Source organism: Puma concolor, chromosome A1 (genome assembly GCF_028749965.1).
Source record: "Puma concolor isolate L17-30 chromosome A1, mPumCon1.1.hap2, whole genome shotgun sequence".
In the NCBI taxonomy this organism is placed as follows: Eukaryota; Metazoa; Chordata; class Mammalia; order Carnivora; family Felidae; genus Puma; species Puma concolor.
In genome coordinates, this window is record NC_141667.1 from 53,625,627 (window position 1) to 53,642,110 (window position 16,484).

The window sequence follows — 16,484 nt, forward strand, 5'->3', positions numbered from 1 at the left end:
CCAGTGTATTCCTGGTTTCCTTCAGGAGAGTTACTTACAAATACTGAGTCAACTGCTGGACTACCTAACCAGCTTTCTGTTCCCACTAGACAGACAGTCTAAGCAACTATTTTGGTGAAGATATGATTCATAGAAAAAAAAATAGGGGTAGTGTAGGAAGACAGCAAGCAAAGAAAATAGCAAAGGGCCTTCAGGCTCCTAGCAGCACTCCTCATGGAGAGACAAGTGTCTCTATTTATAAATCTAATTCCCTACTGAAACCCAAGGACAAACTACTTAAAAAATTGTCAGCCAAACAGGCCTTTGGTGGTAACCCTCCCCTTCCCACTCTTTCCCCAATTTAATGTATATTCTATGTTATGGACTACTATGTTTTCTCTTGGTTACCACTTTCATTTTTAACAATAATATGATGTATTATGTGTTACTTGTATGTCAGATAGTATATTAAACATTTGAATATGTATCAGTTCATCCAATCCACAAAATAATCTTATAGTTAGGAAAATCATTCATTATAGTTTGCCTGGGACTATACTTATTTTATGCCTAATATCATGGCATAACTACTAATAGTGCCCCTTTTACCTTCAGAAATACCTTGTCTTGGACAACAAATTACTTGTTTAGTATATTAGTCAGGAATGTTTTCAAGCAGTTTGTATAGCTGAAAAAAATAGTTTATATTTTTATATGAGATGAATTAAGGTAAGTGATTGTTGGTTGATTATTGGTTAGTCAGCATCTCAACAAGGATGATGTTTTAAGATGCCCTGAGATGTTCTTCCTGATCACAAAATGGCTGCTGCAACTCTAGTCATTGCATCTGCTTTAAAAACAAAGAACAGTGGACAAAGAAGAAAGAACTAGCACCTGTATCAAAAAGATAAAAGCTTTCCCTAAAATCTTAGCAGGCATTTGCTCACATCTCATTAATCAAAGATGTGTCCCATTGCCCATGCTAACTGCAAATTAGGCTGGGAAGAAATATTCTTAAGTAGGCACATTGTCAGCCTACTTAAGAAGAAAATAGGAGGTATTTTAGGAAGGGAGAAATGGATAGTGAGTAGACACATTTCTTACACAAATAGTGTCTTGTGTAAGAAAAATAAAAATCTGTTTTCCACCTCAGAGCCTTTTTACATACTCTTTTCTCTATTTGGATTACTCTTCCCTTGGTTCTTAATGGGACTGGCTTCTTTTATTTTTCCACTTCTCAGTATAAATGACATTTCCTAGGGCCTTCTCTAATGACCTTATCTAAATTTACATACAGTCCTGCCAGTCTTCTTGATTACAATACATATTTAATTTAGATACATTACAGCAATAATTATTAGTTTTATTTATTGGTTGACATTTTTATTGTCTGGGGACTGTAAACTTCATGAGAGTACAGTCTATTTTTTTTCAGCATTTCCTAGCACAGAGCCTGATATAATGGAGACATTCAGTAAATATTTATTGAATGGATAAAAATTATAACAATCAGGTTTAAAATGCCCCTTCAATGTTTAAGTCTCAGAAAAGATAGCCAATTTAAGGCCTGTGGGGAATTAAAGAAACAGAAAAGACTTGACACTGAAAGGTAAGCATTGGAGCTCAGTGGGAGAGCACCATGACTAATTACCGTTGCCTGCCATTGGCTTGAGAAGCCACAGTGGTTGATTTATTGTATGGTTAGTTCTCTGACCTGGCCTAGTCAACACACTTCTGAAATGAAGAAACTGAGGCAAACGTGTGCTAAAATTGCTTTGACCCAGTTTTTGAAGCAAATGTCTTGCCAAAATGTCAGAGAAGAGAATAAGCAAGAGATAAGATAGAGGATTTGGTAATAGTTTAGTAGAACACTAAGTAATCTATGTTTATGAAGCATCCAGGGCAACCTCATCCATATGTTGATAAGAACTAAGCTCAGAAAAGCAGATGTTTTTCCTTACCACTCTCCATTAGACCCTGATTGTCAGTGTTACATCACATTTTTTGCTTATTGGGGATAGAGCCCTCTTCATAAGGCCAGATAACCAGAAGACAACATGCATGCTCCAGCTGACGTCTTTTAACTACATTTTGAGGAAAATACAAATGGGGCTTTGATACTAAAAGAAGAGATTCAGGGGTGGCTGGGTGGCTTAGTCAGTTGAGCTTCTGACTTCAGCTCAGATCATGATCTCATGGTTGATGAGCTCGAGCCCCACGTCAGGCTTTGCATTGTCAGCTCAGAGCCCAGTTTGGATCCTCTGCCCCCGCCCCCCCCCCCCTGCCCTTCCACTGCTTGCACTCTCTCTGTCTCTCTCAAATATAAATAAACCTTTAAAAAATTAAAATAAGAGATTCAGGTTATATTCTGAAAAGAATATCTAAGCAAGTGCTAGATCTAAAAAGGACTTGATAAGTGATGGTTCCCTGACTATCAAGCACAGTGCTTTGTAAATAAGGAGAGAGGGATAAGTAGAAATGTAAGTGAATTCTGAACAATAAATAACTTTAGAAATTATTCAGTGCACCTGCTTCATACAAATGGAGAGATGAAGGCTCCTAAATGTAAAGTGATAGTGTCTATAAGTAGCTGCTCTTCTGATACCAAGTCTATGCTTCCAGTGCTGTAGCCCCAGAAAGTTCTTTCATAACCCCAACCAAAACTTTTTGTCTTATATTTTAAATTTTTCTTAGGTAATCTGCTCATTTATTTGAAATCTGAGCTTAACATTTTGACTAAATAGCTGAAGGTTCTCTTTAAGCTTCTTTTCTCTTTGCTGAATAGTCTCAAAGGAAGGAAGTTTTCATAGACCTACTTTCTACTAGATACTGAAATGAAGAAATAAGGTATATTACCTATTACGATGCCTTATGTATATCTGTCTTTTACATCTTAAAATGCCATTTTTTAAATTTTTATTTAAATTCCAGTTAGTTAGCATACAGTGTAATGTATTCAGGTGTACAATATAGTCATTCCACACTTCCATAAAACACTCGGTGCTCCTCACAGTGGCCTCCTTAATCCCCATCACCCATTTCACCATGTGGATCTACTCTGCATTTTGGGAGATTTCCACTGAGAGACATGAACAATACGTAATCTCCACTTTCACAACAATGTCATGTTTATTGTAGATTTTGTGCACAATGGAGTTTCTAAGAAGTTGCAAGAATCAGACATGGAATTATATGACATGAGAAGTCAATGGTAACAGATCTTTTCCTCTAAAATTATATTAGCAGCCCATTGGCAACACATGATGAGGTACAAAAAAATAGGGAGTCCAGGCACTGTTGCTAATGCTAGTGTAATACAGTAGCAAGAGTTTTTTTTTTTATTAGTTATGAAATGACACAAAGTGTATAATTGGTTTCATCCCTAATTACTTGACCAACAAGTATCCTTACTTGGATTTTAAGCATCTAATATACAGTTTTTGCCTAGAATATCTTTATCAATAGCACTGGAGTAGAATGGATGTCATCCTATGCTCTTACTTCGGTTTTCCCACTATACAGCTATGCACCCTTAAACAAGTCATCCACAGTTTCTGTGCTTCGGTCTATCATCTGTAAAATGAGATAAGCTATATCACCTCTAAAGTCCTTCCATATTAACAATCAATGATTCTTTGTTATCATAAACTTGATATGTCTTCTTAGATAAGGCCCATTAAAAAATTTTATCACGATCAGAAAAATATTTTACTGAATATAGGTACCTACAAATTGTAAGCAATATGGTTCTCAAACTAATGTGCTCTGCACTCTTTGAGGGATTTTATAAAAATAAATCATGTTTCAGATGCTATTAACAAATGCAATCCTCCTCTCTAACAAATGCAATGCTAAAATGATTCAAAACATTTTTAAGTCAATGAGATGTGTTAACTCAATGGTAGGAATTATTTCACAATGCATATGTATATCAAATCCTCATGTTGTACACTTTAAATGTCTTACATTTTTGTCAATTATACCTTAATAAAGCTGTGAATAAATACACACACACATATATACGTACATACATATGTACATACATACAAGACTAGTGCCATGAAAAAAGTCAATGAGGAGAGCCACAATTAAAAAAGAAAAATCAGTGAGAACAGATTCCAAAACTATTCATTTATCAGTCTTACATATTTATGAAAGAAGCAATAACCACTAAATTAATTTCTAGTATATTCTCTCAAACTCCTGGAAAATTTGATAAAAAATATACTTGAACTTGACTATCAATCTGTCCAGAAGTAATGCTGGAGCAGATGGGGTACCCATGTAAAATTAGGAGAATACTAATACTAATATTGACTGCACCTTCTGCAAAACTCATCCCAGAGACAGAAAAAAGCTTTTGTTCAGAGAATGAGGGTCACGGCTCGCATCTTTTTTATGGCAGCTTCACGTGTGTGTAAAAATGCAATGATCACTTCATATCTCATAATATTTGAGTTTGGACAAATAAAGATTTGAAAAAAAACACACCCAAGTTTGGTTACCTTGGGATGGGAGGGGATGGGTAAAGCAGGGATGCATTATGACTTTTATGGGCTCTAGGCACGTTTGCCTTTTTTGAACAATTCCTCAAAAAATGTATATTAAAACTATACTTTGATTTATAATTTTATATTTTTAACTTTTATACTTGAGGACTATATTTGTATAAAGATTAATAAAACCCAAACGGGATCACTTTTTTTTTCTGATTTTAAAAGAAATTAAAACATTATTTGTCCACCTGAAGGTATTGTGGACCCTGGGCATTTTGTCTACCATGCCTACTGCAGAAATTGGGTAAGGGATAAAGCTTTTACAGTAAAGCCAACTTTTGCCAACATATCTGCCTCTCAATCACCCTGGAAACTTTGCTTTTGCTAATCTAATAGTCTTTTAACTTTTAATATCACTCTACATCTCAAGAGAGGAAAGTGTGTACTATCTTTCCACCCTATGTATAGTGGGTGTTCTGTGACCACCAGAAAAACTATGGAATCTCTTCTTCTTCTCACTTATTCTGTACAATTCTTCTCCCAACTTTCCTGAGTAATAAATCAGGATTTTGACCTAGCTTCTCATATAGAAGGATGACTAGGTTAAAACTGATATGGTAAATCAAAACAATTGAAAAGTGTAATGAGCTAAATGGTGTCACTCATCAACATCATCATTGTCATAGTAAATATCTATTAAAAGGAGAATTAATGTAAAAAGAAGTAAAATCAGACTTCCTTTAGAAACAGATGTTCAGTAAAATTTCCAGTGTTACTTTTTACATTTATCATGACCTTCTGCTGGCCAGACATAATCTGGACCCAGGCTACTACCTCTAGCCTTATGTCATCTCATATGGACTTCAGCTCTGCCCATATTGGTATTCCTGTTCTTACTCAAATATATCACGCTTTTACCTGCACCAGAGGAAAAAAAAAATTGTTTGTTCATTTATCTATCAAACTCTTCCCCAAGACTTATATAGCCTACTCTCATTTCTGTCATGCATATAATTGTCATTTCCACAATGACCCTCTCTGAGTCTTTCACCTAAAATAAGTGCATTCTCTACCCTCTTACCTATTGTGAATGGTTTTATTGCATTTAACACTACTTGAAGTTATATGTTTATTAGCTTATCTGTTTTTGTCCCCATTACTGTCACAGCGGTAGGGAACCTTGTTAGTTATGTTCAGTAGCATATTTTCAGTAAGGCACTTTGTCTTTTGTAGATGCTTAATAACCATTTGTTGTAAGAGTGAACAGATGACTGAACAAATCAGGAAAATGTGTTTTAGTGTTCTAAACTAAGGGATATGGGCTCTCCTTTCCTGGCCTGCCCTCTGCAACCATGCAATAGAAAATATGAAACTGATAGGACTCACCAAATAATTAGGAGAATGAAAGTAGCATAACACATGGGCCATGTACCCTTCTTTCCTTTCAGATGCCTATACCAGAGCAGAAGTTGTTTATGAGTGGACCAGAGAGCCAGCACGCTCAGTGGTTGTAGCAGAAGATGGATCACGCCTAAATCAGTATGACCTTCTTGGGCAAACAGTAGATTCTGGAATTGTTCAATCTAGTACAGGTAAGTGCCATTTGATTATTCCAGATATTTCAGAAGAAATATAAGCAGTTTTTGTGAGAATGTGAGAATTCAGTAAGGTCTTCAATAACACATATAGAAACAAGAAATTCTGCTAAACCAGGACCAATTAAGCGAGTTTATAGAGTTTTGCCCTTGGATTCAGCATTTAACGTCTTTTGGCCTCTGTTTCTTTGTTGGCAAAATAAGGTACTGGTTCTATGTGATCAGGGTAGCAGAGTATTTAGGAATGTGAACTTCTGGGGAAGAATGTATGGATTAAATTCTTACTCCTACCTTACCTGATGATTGTGGAAGAAATAAATTAAATCCATAAAGAGTGCTTATGATATTTTCTGGCACATAAAAAATCTTTTTTTTTAAATTTTTTTAATGTTTACTTATTTTTTGAGAGACAGAGAGAGACAGAGCATGAGTGGGGGAGGGGCAGAAAGAGAGGGAGACCCAGAATCTGAAGCAGGCTCCAGACCCTGAGCTGTCAGCACATAGCCCGATAAGGGGCTCAAACTCACAAACCACAAGATCATGACCTGAGCTGACGTCAGACTCTTAACCAACTGAGCCACCCAGGTGCCCCATGAAAAAATTCTTAATAAATGTTAGCTATTAATATCATCTACGCCCAATTTATTGCCATGATTCGATGAATCTTCGTGCATTTGTAGCAGTGACCTCTACACATATGATACCAAAAGTCAATTTCTTCAACATAAACCTATCCATTCATGTCTCCAGCGATGGATCTTCCACAGCTAAATTCCACAGAAACATAATTACATTACTGACCACTTCACTTTGGAATTAAAAGTAGGTGAGGTACCATTCTTCTTAGTATTGTAACTGCTTTACCAACAGAATACTGAGAACTAGATCAGGTAACTATTAAGCAGCTGGACCCAAAACTTTAAACTTTTAAAGTTGCTTCAAGAAATTAAGAGTTTAGTTATATAAATATCCATTTTATGACTAAATGTAATGTGATCATCAGGCTGGAAAATTATAAAGTTTGGATTTTAACCCTCCCTCAATCCTAATACTTTTAGTTATGCTCAACTATTGAAGACTTAACAAGTTTATAGTTGTCTTTAAAATTTTAAATTAGTTCATTCACTTTGATTTGTAATTTCTAAAAAATGCAATTTGGTAATATGTAAGGGTAGAAGTGCTGATTTTCTAAGAAAAATTTCTTCCTTATGTTTCAGGCTTTATATTAGGACCCTGATAATTCTAACATGTTCATGTAATAGGTCAATATATCTTATTCTGGTTATTGGAAAATTCCTGCTTAATGGTATCTGCCTTTTGCTTACTTTATAGAAACCATGGCTAATCTGTAAATTCAAATGTTTATGTTTCTTATTTTGAAAAATGGAGAAAATTGCTCCTCAGTTTTGCCAACATTAAAAATACATGTGGCATAGTATAAAGTTTTCAACTTTGCAGTGAGAAATAGGTAGACTCAAATCTTGGTCCTGCCACATAGAAGCCTGGTGACTTTGGGAAAGTCCTGTATCCAATTAGAAACTCTGGTGTCTTCTAAGAAGTGGTGATTCTATAATTTTGCATTAAAGATGAGATAATATAAAACATTAAACAGAGTGCTACATATAGTAAATACTCAAAATGGTATGTAGCAGTTATTGCTATAGTCTTGAAGATATTCCATAACATGGAAAATAGTGAAAATGTTTTTTTCTTCACAAGTGAGAAAACATACTAAAATGAGCAGTGTTTACTTTTAAAAATCGAATGCTATTTGGATATTGTGGCAGGCACTGGAGAGTCGATGACAGACAAGGCAGAGATCTTGCTGTCATGGAATGTGAAATCTAAAGGAAGACAAACATATAAACTATAATTATCAAAATGGGTGGTAAGTGCCGTGATTAACATTTTGTGAGGGCAGGGACCATATCTGTCTTCTGTATCCCTATTATTTACTATAGTAGCTAAAACAGAGGAGACACTAAATATTTTGAATTAATGAATAAAAAAAGAAATGTATCCAGCCTAGAATAATCAAGGAAGAGTAACTGCAGGGGTTGACTTTCATGTTGTTAATTTGTATTTATTGGAAACCAAATAATCAGTATTTTAAGCCCAGAACATTGAAAATAATAATCATAGGACTTTCCCTCTAGAAATTCTCCATCTAATATCAGTAGAATGGAGGCTGAGGGATGTGAATGAAACAGTAATTCAAATTCAGTGGCATGCAGGTATTCAATAGTAAAAGTATACACAAGCCATGAGGATTACTCACGGAAGGTGTGCCTCCACTCTACTTCTAGTGCTAGTGACCTTGACATGTCTCTGCATCCCTCTTTATGACCAGTTTCCATGTCTTCAAAGTGAAAGGCTTAGTCTGATGAACTCGGAGACGTCTCTGGCCTCATCAGGCTTTAGCCTATATACGTTCTAGTTATTCAGAAATAAGACACAGGCACAAATTGGGGATAGGAGATGAGAGGCAGTGGCCTAATCTACCACCACCACGCTGGCTGGACCTCATAAGTTGAGTACATTAAAAGTACTCATCTGTGCTAGAACAGCAAGTTTATCTGTACAAATAAAAGTTTTTTCTTATCATTCCCGTAATGGATATTGTTTGGGGGATGGGAGAAAGGGAGGCGAGGAAACTAGTGAGCAAATTCTCCAATGTAGGAGCTCAGTTTGGTGTACATTTTCATCTCCATGATAAGTCACTGAACTATACTTCTTCTGGGTCCCCTTTAGCTCATCAAAAACCCACCCTGATAGATTTCTGTGGGGGAAGAAACAAAGATCTTTTCTAAGGTCTTCCATCCCATATTTCAAATATCCTTGTGGAGCCCTAAAAACAGTAAGTTAAAATGGCACTGAGTGCTGTTACCTCCCTGTTTCTGCCAGAAGACTAGGAATGATAGCAAGAAAGAGCACACACGTTGAGAATGATTAGATAAAAACCATCTTCTACCTTAAATTTCTCTGTGGGGAGAGAAGCAATATAGATCACCTCTTAGAAGGGGTTGCCCTACTTGCCTGAGCCAACTCACATGTGAACACCAGTGGTCTTTTTCAGTGGTCTTTTTCTGTGACCTAGGAGGGGGGAAATAAGAGTTTCAGTTCAATCCCTGGATTTTTAAATTCAGTACAAACCCACTAAAGCACAATCTTTTTCTGGAGTCTGCCATAAAATTTTGGAGAAGAAAGTAAGTTGGAGATTTAGTTCAAAGTACAGCTAGTCACCTGGCAGAGAGAAACCTTAAAGGCACACTAAATGATGAGACCAGTCAGCTCTCAAATCCAATACAATCCTATGTTATTAATTTATTTATTAACTAATTCCTTCAGCCATTTGCTCACTTACTGTGTTTGACATTGTAATTGGGCCTGGAAAAGATAGGTGAAGGACACATAATTCCTGCCTTCAAGAAGCTCATAGTTGATTGATATAAGTAGCTAACCTGCACTTGCCATTGTTCAAATCATCACAACAATCCCAGGATATAGGTATTATTCTTACTATAACCATTATACAGATGGGACATAATTGAATCCAGGGAGATTTAACTATTCTTCTTAGGTCATACAGCAAGGCATTGGCAGAGCTGGGATTTGAACCTGGGTAGTCTAGCTGCAGAGTGCTCTCAACCACATGACTAGAAACAGGAAATGTAGACATGTGTGAAATCCTATAATGTGGTGCATCATGGATTTAAGAGTGTGGGCTCTGGAATTATGCCGTGAAGTTTTGAATGAATGCTGGTTTTACCACTTATTAACTTCCTGACCTTTGGCAAGACATTTCTCTGTTCATTTTTCTCTTGTGCTATTTGTAGATAATAAGAGGATCTACTTCATGAGCTACTGTGAGATTGAAATGAGAAAATGCACGTGACCTCCTTAGCAGAGCACCTGACATGTAAAAACTATGTAATAAATATTAGATATTACTATCAATAATAGTGATAGGGTTAGTGCAAGAGAGCCACATGGCAAGAAGAGGTCATTTCTGCTTGACATATCAAAGAAAGCAGTTTGGAACTAGACCACAGACATGGCCCCATCTCATTCTACTATACCACATTATGTTTCCTAAATAATTCTTTAAGGAGAGCCCATGCAAAAATCATAGTAGTCATTAAGAGGCATGGAAATATGACTTATACAGAAAGTATAATAATTAAATAAGTATAGTAATTAGTCATTAGGTGTAATGAAAATATGGCCAGAAAACAATAACAAAATAATATGTAATGCATTTTTTAAGTACACAGTGATGACTAAAACCTTCATATTTACCTAAGTTACTAGATGGATTTGATCAGAGGAAATTTAGGTGAGCTTTGCTGAGTATGAATATTTCTTCTTTGTGAATGACTATCTTTTATCCTTAGAACATCAGACCAAAAGAAATTGTGACATCCTTAAAATCTTCTCTGGATGACTTTATTTAAGGACGACACTGCAGGGTCAAAATGAATGAGGAAACAACCATTTTCCCAGACCGGAGGCAGCAGTTTTGTTAAACATTCATCCAAGGAGCCTCAAGTCTCCCATTTATGAAACCTAGTACATGATCTCCAGAGAAATCATTGTAGCCATAAAATGTAAAGCCTGGCAGTTGGGGATGGGGAGAAAAGACTCTATAGTCATCTGATCAACCTATTCTTATTTCAGAAGAAGAGATGGGTCTAGAGAGGCTAAGTGGCCTAGAACTCTAACCATTTTTTTTTCTTATTTCTATTTCATAACCCTTTGAGCAGATATTAAAATACGAATTCTTCCCTCGATATTTTTCATTCCTCGTTCCCATTAAAAAGGTATCATAGAAACTTAGGAAACACATAACTTAGAAAACACAAATTTTAGAGTACTTGGAAGGAAAGGATCAACTTTATATGGACCTAATGTTCACTACAACTTTGTTGAAGTGAATGGTTGCTTTCTAGATATGGAAAGAATACCTTTCTATCCTTTTGTGTACACGCTATAAATATGCATGTGACTCAATTTTTTTAAAATAACTTCCATATCTACCATTTCATTTTATCCTCACAGCATCCAAGGAAATAATTAAGTAAAGCACTATCATTTTAATTGAACAAATGAGGAAACTGAAGTCAAATAAAGTTAAGTAAGGAATTTGCTCTTCAAGTAAATGGAAGCCAGTTCTAAACAAACCCTCAAAGCTGCTTTCTGACTTAGATCCCTGTTTCTTTTCCTTCCTTCTCCTTAATTTTGTAATGTATCAGAAATATTGTCACATCTAATTTACAAGCCTCCCTGAGGGTTACATGATATGCAAGGATATTTGAATTACAATTCTTCTAGATTATTGAATTAGAGGAAAAGAATTTGACATGCTTAGTGCATAAGCACTTGATGTCTAGAGATATTCTTTAGGAATATCTCTATTCAATTTAGGAGACTGATTTTTTTTGTTTAGTTTTTCTTTTATTTTTAAACTATTACAACATGATTCTGGTTTTGCTGCCTTTTCTTTTCCTTACTTAAATGTTTTGTGCCAAAGCTTCTTAGATTTTGTTTAATTTAAGAAAATGATTTCAGAAGATTTGAAATCCTCCTTTCTCTATTTTGTTAGTGACAAAATGGTTTATATAACAAATATGTTGAATAATAGTTCCTCCAAAATAATATTATTTTCAGAATCTTCCTAAAATGTTCATTGTGAACAACAAAAGATGATAATGGAATATGTATAGATATTCATTTTTCTGACATTCTGGAATTTTCTCTTTGGGCTGGTAAAATTTTGTAAACCTCAGTTGAATGAATGGTTAGAATAATAATGAGTACTCCTGAGAGGATAAAATGTAACATGGCCATGTCCGTAAGATGACATTTTAGTAGCCCAGGGAAAATTGGTTTTTTGCATCTTTCTCAATTTTGAATCATTTAATTCTTTTGGATGACCTTGGAGGTCACCTAATGTATCTATAGAAAATTAAAAGAAATTAGTAAGCATATTTCCCTCCCAAAGAGAGATTCTGATGGATGTTGATTTGAGTGAGTGCCCTTAAATCTCAGTGTGTCCCTTTTCACCATACACAGATATTTGAATACTTAAAATATGTAAAACCATGCTATATTCAAAGAACTATCCTTTTCCAATTAATTTTAAGTTTGATGAGAGGAATATAAGCATATAAATTAGATAAACTAAAAAGTATAAGATATTATTATAAATGTAAACAAGCTATAAATAAATTTGAAATTACTTACAAGGGATCAGTAAATCATTACTGACAACAGTTAAAATTACTGATAACAATTAAAACAACTAACATTACTGATAACAATTAAAATTGTTATCATTATTAACAATTATCAGTGAAAGCTTATTTACACTTGTGAATTATTTCCTACTGTGAAGAATAAATGCATTTATTTTACTAATACTTTTACCAATTCTGATTGGAGGGAACAGGTAAGAAAATGGGAAAAGGAACTAAAATTTATTTTAAAACTCTTACACAACATGATCTTAAATAGACTCCCTATTCTTCATTCTCCCCACAGTATACTTCTCACTATTTTATAGATTAGGAAACAGAGGATCAGAGACTGAGTTGCCCAAGGCTAACAGTAAGAATATAAGATGTCTAAGTTTTGAGCTCAAATCCATTTGCTTCCAAAGCTAATAAGCTTTCCTTTATGGTACATTTCTTCCTATTCTGCTATGGATTCATCCCAACCCATAGGTGAACAAATATATTCAGCAGTAATAGATGTCATGTAGAGAATTTTGTATCAGTATCTCAATATACCGAGTTGTGAGAATGAGTGCTGAGCTATGAGACATAATGCTAAAATGCATTTTTAGAGCTGTGACAGAGTCTTAAACACAGCTTAGGGAGTTTGCTTGCCAGTATGTAACACTGGAGACAATGTTGATTGTGACACTGGGGAAGAGTGGAGTATTTGCTAGTGGCATCTAGTGGATACAGGTCAGGCTGAATATACAGCAACATATAGGACAGCCCTCACAATAAATAATTATCTGGTCAGAAATGTCAATAGTGCTGAGGTTGAGAAACCTTAATGTAGACAATGGGAATCCATTAAGGTATTTTAAGATTTTACATATCCTTTTTTTATTATTATTTTAGAGAGAGAGAGAGAGAACAAGGAAGAGAGGAGGCAGAGGGAAAGAGAGAATCTTAAGCAGGCTCCATGTTCAGCGCAGAGCCTGACGCGGGGCTTGATGCCACAACTATGAGATCATGACCTGAGCTGGAATCAAGAGTAGGATGCTCAAGTAACTGAGCCACCCAGGTGCACCTACATATGCTTTAAAAAGATTACTCTGCATCAAAGTTTAGGGAAAACTGGAGTGAGGGAGTGGCTAGAGATGAGCAAGACAATTGACGGATCTACTAAGGCAATAAGAGCAGTGACCACCAGGTAAACAATAGACTGGGAGATACTGCACAGGAGAAATTAAAATTGTGATGCTCAACTTATTCCTTTCTTTCTCCCTCTGAAGCCCTACTTCACATCCATGGATCAGTTCCAGGGTTTTAGCCTGAGTGAGTAGAAAGATGAGAGTACCATGAATTTAAAGATGGACTCTAAGTGGAAATTCAACACAGCTGTATGCTGGTCATTATTTTTTATGGGAAAGGTTAACTAATGTCTGTGTTTGAATGTATTTAGTTGGTGATGTCAATAAAAAATCAGAATGTCTGAGATGTCTTGTAGATATTTGGGAATACAGGTTGATTTTAAAAATGATGTTACTTAGAGCTCTAGATTTGGCAGCCCTCTAGGTACAAATGACACTAGGGTCAGGGGTGAGAAAGGAAATCCTGGCTAGAGTCAAGAAAAAAAGGGGAAGAAAGCTGAAAGCCAAACTACACTCAGAATCTCTATAATTATTTTCCAGAAAGATGAAGTTTAGGATTTTAAGAGATCATGAACAGTTTTAGCCTCATTAAGGTCTGAAGCTGGATGGCCACAGATTGAAACATATATAACAGGTTGCATAGGAGGAAGTTTGGAGTTGAAGGGAAGGAGAAAGATGGAGAAATGTGAATACCAAAGGAAGTGATAGTGTAAGAATACACCTAGTTCTCTTCTACCCACTGACAGATAGCTAAGTATATATATATTCAGAATGGATTCTAAAGGTTTATAATTGAGAAAATATAACATCAATTAAAAAAATAAACTCCTACAATTTGGTTTGTATGTCTATCACTTTCGACCTCTAAATGAAATCAGATTTTGATACATATCAAAACCATGAATTGTGCCTACCTAGTCTACTGTTTCCTAGCTTAGGCTAGGAATTGGGACAAGTTCAAAAGTTGTATTGGGATGGATTTTCCTGGGCCTGCCTGAAGAATGGTTTGTGGGGGCACCTGGGTGGCTCAGTTGGTAAGTGTCCAACTTTGGCTCAGGTCATAATCTCACAGTTCATGGATTTGAGCCCCACTTCGGGCTCTGTACTGACAGCTCAGAGCCTGGAGCCTGCTTTGGATTCTGTGTTCCTCTCTCTCTGCTCCTTCCCGACTTGTGCTCTGTCTCTCTCTCTCTCTTTAAAAAATAAAAATTAAAAAAAAAATTTTTTTTTTAAAGAATGGTTTGTGTATCTAGGTAGGACCTGAAGAACTGGATGTCAAAACCTTTCCAGGTGATTCTGATGAATGTATTACTCAAAATAAATTTTGAGAAACTCTGGGTATAGAACCCAGGGGATAGCTCACTCTCCTATTTCAAAGATCAGGCTTAAGCTAAATGACTTACTGAAGGTGACAGAGCTGCTGAAAGGAATTGTTGGTGTTGCGAGGAACTCCCCCAAGTTGGACACCAAAGCTTCTTCATTAGACAGCCTGAATGTCTTCCATAGTGGTAAACTGGGGATCTGATCTGTTCTAACCCATTAGTAGGTGTCATCGGGGACTCACACATTGCCTTCATGGTCATTAAAGCCAATCTGTAAATAGATGCTCAGATATATCTGAAATGTGTGATGTACCATGATAAGGTTCTGACAATATCTATGACATTTCTGGCACCTCAGTCTCATCCTCAGACCCGTCTTGGTGTGTTTTTGTAATATTTCTTTCCTTTCCTGGATAAAAGCTTTTCTCTTTGGGAACCAAATGTCACCTGGAGACAGGATAGGTCTAAAGAACAGGCTTTTGCTGTTGCTGGAAAAATTTAAAGATAACTTCTTTTCAAGGTCAAATTGTTTCACCTTACTGTCTGTTTTACCCTCTAGGAGAATATGTTGTAATGACCACTCATTTCCACCTGAAGAGAAAGATTGGCTATTTCGTTATTCAAACATACCTGCCATGCATAATGACGGTTATTCTCTCCCAAGTCTCTTTCTGGCTCAACAGAGAGTCTGTACCAGCAAGGACTGTCTTTGGTGAGTGCCGATTAACATTTGCATGCCGATTAACATGGAGGGCAAGTTATATCATATTGGTGACGTTGCTGATGGAATGAAAAAGTAATTATACATTAAAATCTGAAGTTAGCACAATAGAAAGGTTCAAAGAGTTACCATTCTCATTATGGTATGATTTTTAAAAACTTTTTCTCTAAATAGCAAAAGCTGTTTCTAGCGCATGTAGTTAGATGGAACTAATGAACATTTGATGTGATGTTTTGGGAGAGTTGAGGAATGAACATAAAATGAAACATAAAATACATGGTGATAGACGAAAAACAGAAATATTAATATTGAAATCATATATTTAGAATGTATAATCATGTATCAGTGTATTTTTGGAGAATCTGAGAAAATATCAGCAGAATTACTTCCTTACATATATGAAGGCAGGGATTCTTTAGGTAGGGAGAGCTCATGAATGACCATCATCAGTATAGAAATACCTCATTTTACCTCATGTGTATGCTTCTGAAGAGTTTCAAATACACTTTTGTTTTTTCCTATCAAGATGTTTTAAATGTTCTATATGTTATGAGTTAAGGAAATCTAATTGCAATATTGTTTAAATTGTAACAAACTTTTTACTTATTGGAAAAATCACCCCCAACTTATAATTTTAGAAGCTTGTATTTCATATAAAGAGGGATTTCCTGCCTGTATTGTAGTACACTATATTAATTTTACTTTAAAGACTGATGAAAACAAAATATTCCATTACAAAAAATGAATTCATTGATTGATTCATACATTGATTCAGCAAACATTTCTTTGAAACCTACTGTGAGCTCCTACTATGTCGTAGACATAGAATGCTACAGTGAACTGAACATAAACCGCTCCCCTTATGAAGATTATATTCTGGAGCTTAAAATTTGAGTCACATTGAAAATCATAGATAATATCTATTGAATGCTCTAATATCAGGTTATATTATATAAACCTATATTCTCTTATTTAATGCTAAAAAATTCTATGTACTGTTATTAT

At 35.5% G+C, this 16,484-nt stretch overlaps 1 protein-coding gene across 3 annotated transcripts in view; it reads left to right on the plus strand.

Moving 5' to 3' along the window:
* GABRA1 (gamma-aminobutyric acid type A receptor subunit alpha1) overlaps positions 1 to 16,484 on the plus strand; it is a 63,661-nt gene that overhangs the window by 31,882 nt on the left and 15,295 nt on the right. For all 3 annotated transcript variants that reach the window (XM_086708995.1, XM_086709125.1, XM_086709068.1), the window contains 2 exons: positions 5,924 to 6,067; positions 15,318 to 15,470. In XM_086708995.1, the coding sequence (XP_086565121.1) occupies positions 5,924 to 6,067; positions 15,318 to 15,470 (297 nt within the window). The remainder of the gene's footprint in view (positions 1 to 5,923; positions 6,068 to 15,317; positions 15,471 to 16,484) is intronic.